General features: G+C 37.4%; 1 protein-coding gene across 1 annotated transcript; it reads right to left on the reverse strand.

Annotated features, from left to right (window-relative positions):
• Window positions 1-287: 287 nt before the first annotated feature.
• On the reverse strand, window positions 288-668 carry LOC119824257 (40S ribosomal protein S25-like). Its single transcript, XM_038344407.1, has one exon. The coding sequence runs from the start codon at window positions 666-668 to the stop codon at window positions 288-290; it is 381 nt and encodes a 126-aa protein (XP_038200335.1).
• Between the last annotated feature and the right edge of the window lie 2,746 nt (window positions 669-3,414).

Genomic DNA, 3,414 nt, shown 5'->3' on the forward strand with positions numbered 1-3,414 from the left:
ATACTATTACTTCACCCATGGACAACTTTAGCTACTCTGATCCAACATGAAAAATACCATGTTTATTCATATGTGAATCAGAAAACAAAATAACCAATAATAGATAAACTTATTTTTTGTAGTGTTAAAAAGTAAACCTCTTTAAATCATTATAATCACTGAGCTATGCTCATGCTCCAACTCTGTTGTGATAATGTGCAAGGGGTATACACACACACACACACACAACATATGGTTTTTTTTTATTTAATAAAGTTTTATTTTTCCAAATGTACAGCTGATTGAACCTATTCATGCATTTCACCAGCAGCTAGGGCATCTCCACCCTTTGTGTTTCTGGTATAAATTACTCCGGCTTTGTGCTTCGAAACCAGCCTGATAAGCCCTTTACTAGGGAGCTCCTGAAGGGCTGGCCTGGCCAAGGAACCGCGAGTCTTCAGTCTCTCAGAGACCACGGCTGGAGTAATAAGTTTATAGTTGGGAACTTCTTTACAGAGTTTGTCGTATGTAGCCTTGTCAAACAGGACTAGGTTGTTGAGCTTGTCCCGAACTTTGCCTTTGGACCACTTTTTCTTTTTGACCTTGCCACCGGACTTATTTACTGGGTCTTTGTCTTTTTTGGCCGACTTTCCAGCATCTTTCTTCTTCTTGTCATCCTTGGGCTGCATGATGAAGCTCGGAGAGTGGCGACGACCACTGCAGTCTCCCTAAGATGTCGGGAAAAAAATATGTTTTGAGAGCAATCTACTACCTCACTGCACCAAGAAATGCATCACTCATTGCAGACGGAGACTGCTTGTTCGTTTCCCGGCTGCCCAGACCCGCCTTAATATAATATAAAGCATATTACAAGTACCACACAATCCTACAGGTCAGACAGTTATAGAAAGATCAAATTGAACTATAAATGATTTGTTAAACAAATAGAGAGGGATGGAAAATACCCGCAGAAATAGATTGCATAATGCTTTATTAACCTTGAATTTTTTAATGCTAATGAGAAAGAAACTACAGCAGCAGAGAGACACTGGATAATAGAAAAACAACTTCTGAATTAAATCAGCTGGTGTATTTTAAGGATGTGTTGACCTCACAATGGAAACCAGAAGATGTGCTATGTTGGGGAAGGGGTTTCTCTCTTGTTTCCACAGGAGAAGAAAAATCTATGGATACCATCAAAATCAAAATTAATAAAGATTCGGTTTGAAAAGATGAAACCTCTTGAGAAAAAGAAATGACAGCTCATCCACAGAGGTGACAATCATAAAGGTGGTAAGGAAACCTCATTAGGTTTGGGGTAGGGTTCTATTCTTGTCTTTGTAGGAAATTACTCATCTTCAAAAAGTCAAGAAAACATCTAGATGCCTAAAGAAGAAAAGATAACTATCCAGAAAGGATCACCAAGCAAAGAGAAATCTGATTTATGAGGACAGATCATCTACAGGGTAAAATTTAATTACCTGACTATATGTGTATGATGGAGGAGAGTTATCTGTCTATGTTACTTTCATTGGTTAATTAATAAAGAAAACTGCCTTGGCCCTTTAAGAGAACAGAAAATTAGGTAGGCGGAGTAGACAGAACAGAATGCTGGGTAGCAAGCAGTGGGGAGACGCTTCAGGAAGTCGCCATAGGCAGCTGCCATGCTTCTCCTCCCCGAGATGGATGCAGGTTAAGATCTTTCCTGGTAAGACACCACCTCGTGGTGCTACACAGATTACTAAATATGGGTTAAAGCAAGATATGAGAATCAACCAATAAGAAGCTACAGATAATGGGCCAGGGGCCAGGCAGTATTTAAAAGAATACAGTTTTCCGTGTAATTATTTTGGGCAAAGCTAGCCGGGTGGCGGGACACAGCCCCGCTGCTCCTTCTACATGTGTATATATCAGTGTAATAATAGTCGTGAACTCACTTAAAAATCAAAGCTAGCTTTGGAGTTGGACAATGGCTATTCTCTAAATCTATGTGTGTTGTTAAAAGAAAAATTAAGAGTTTCTGTCATATGTCAAGAGTCATCTGGTATAGGACAGAAAGAAGAAAGAATTTATGAAAAATTTTACTTCTCTCCATACCTATTTTTGTCTCTATTATACTTTTCATTGAATATAATATATATATATGAATAATGTTTAAGTTTTCCAGAATGAACAATGAATTTTCCTGCAGTAATCTTTGAAGTTTCCAGGAAAAAGATAGGGCCCCACAACAACGACTCCTCCTGGTTGATATGATGTCATGATGTTGATAGCACTACTTTAAGATTGGTTTGGGGTACCAGCTGCTCAATATAATTTCAACTTGATTAGCTGAAATGGTGCACCTTCTTGCAACATTCTAGCTAGAACTTCAAGTAAAAACTTAAAAAAAAACCTATCGACTACTCAGAGACTATTTGCAGTAATACCAGACAGTAATCTTGAAACTTAACCATCATTTTAGTTTTACAAGATCCCATAAAAAGAACATTGCCCCCATAACAGCTGGAAGTAATTGTAGAAGTAGACATTCTCTCTCTCAATAAAATTTGTCCTCAGAGTTAGGGACATCATAGGGCTTGGTTATAACTGGTATAGGGTTAGGGGTTGGGGTGGAAATTATGTATGCTCAGGGATCTTTCGGAGGGGGAAAGGAAATTGGATGGGATAAAAGGTAGATTAGTGTGAGCTTACTCACATAAATAATAATAGTGAGTCATAGAGTGAACACTTGTGAGCTATTACTTATAGATAATTTACATTGGTATAGATTCTTGTATATTGATACAAATTCAAATTTTGTTATATTGAATATGCTTTTATTTCTGTTTACAATATGTGTACACCTATTCAATGTTATTTTGTCATATTGTATATGTGCATGCTTTTACTTCTGCTTGACATTTTGTATATTGATACAATTTTAGGATATTTTTATCATGTTGTGTTGTAGGAAGCTGATTGTTTGTTCCCCGCGGCTCAGCCCTGAAATAACCACATAGAAACTGTATTAATTACAACACTGCTTGGCCTATTAGCTTATGCATATTTCTAGCTCACTCTTATCTCTTAAGTTAACCCATTTCTATTATTTTATATTTTACCACAATGTTCGTGACCTATGAGCAAGGGTCTATCTGGAAGCTTGTGTCTTTCTCCTCTCGCAGCTTCATGGCATCTCCCTGACTCTGCCTTCTTTCTCCCAGCATTAAGTTTAGCTTTCCCCACCTAGCTCTCTTCTGCCCTGCTATAGGCTCAAAGCAGTTTCTTTATTCATTAACCAATAAAGACTCACATATACAGAAGGACTTCCCACACCAATATTGTGCTATACATTTCTACCTCTGAACAAGATACTTATACATTGTTTATATTTTGAGATCATTGTCCTCATTTGCTGCACAGTCATTTAAATATTGTTTAATATTCTAATAT

Source organism: Arvicola amphibius, chromosome 10 (genome assembly GCF_903992535.2).
Source record: "Arvicola amphibius chromosome 10, mArvAmp1.2, whole genome shotgun sequence".
NCBI classification, from domain to species: Eukaryota; Metazoa; Chordata; class Mammalia; order Rodentia; family Cricetidae; genus Arvicola; species Arvicola amphibius.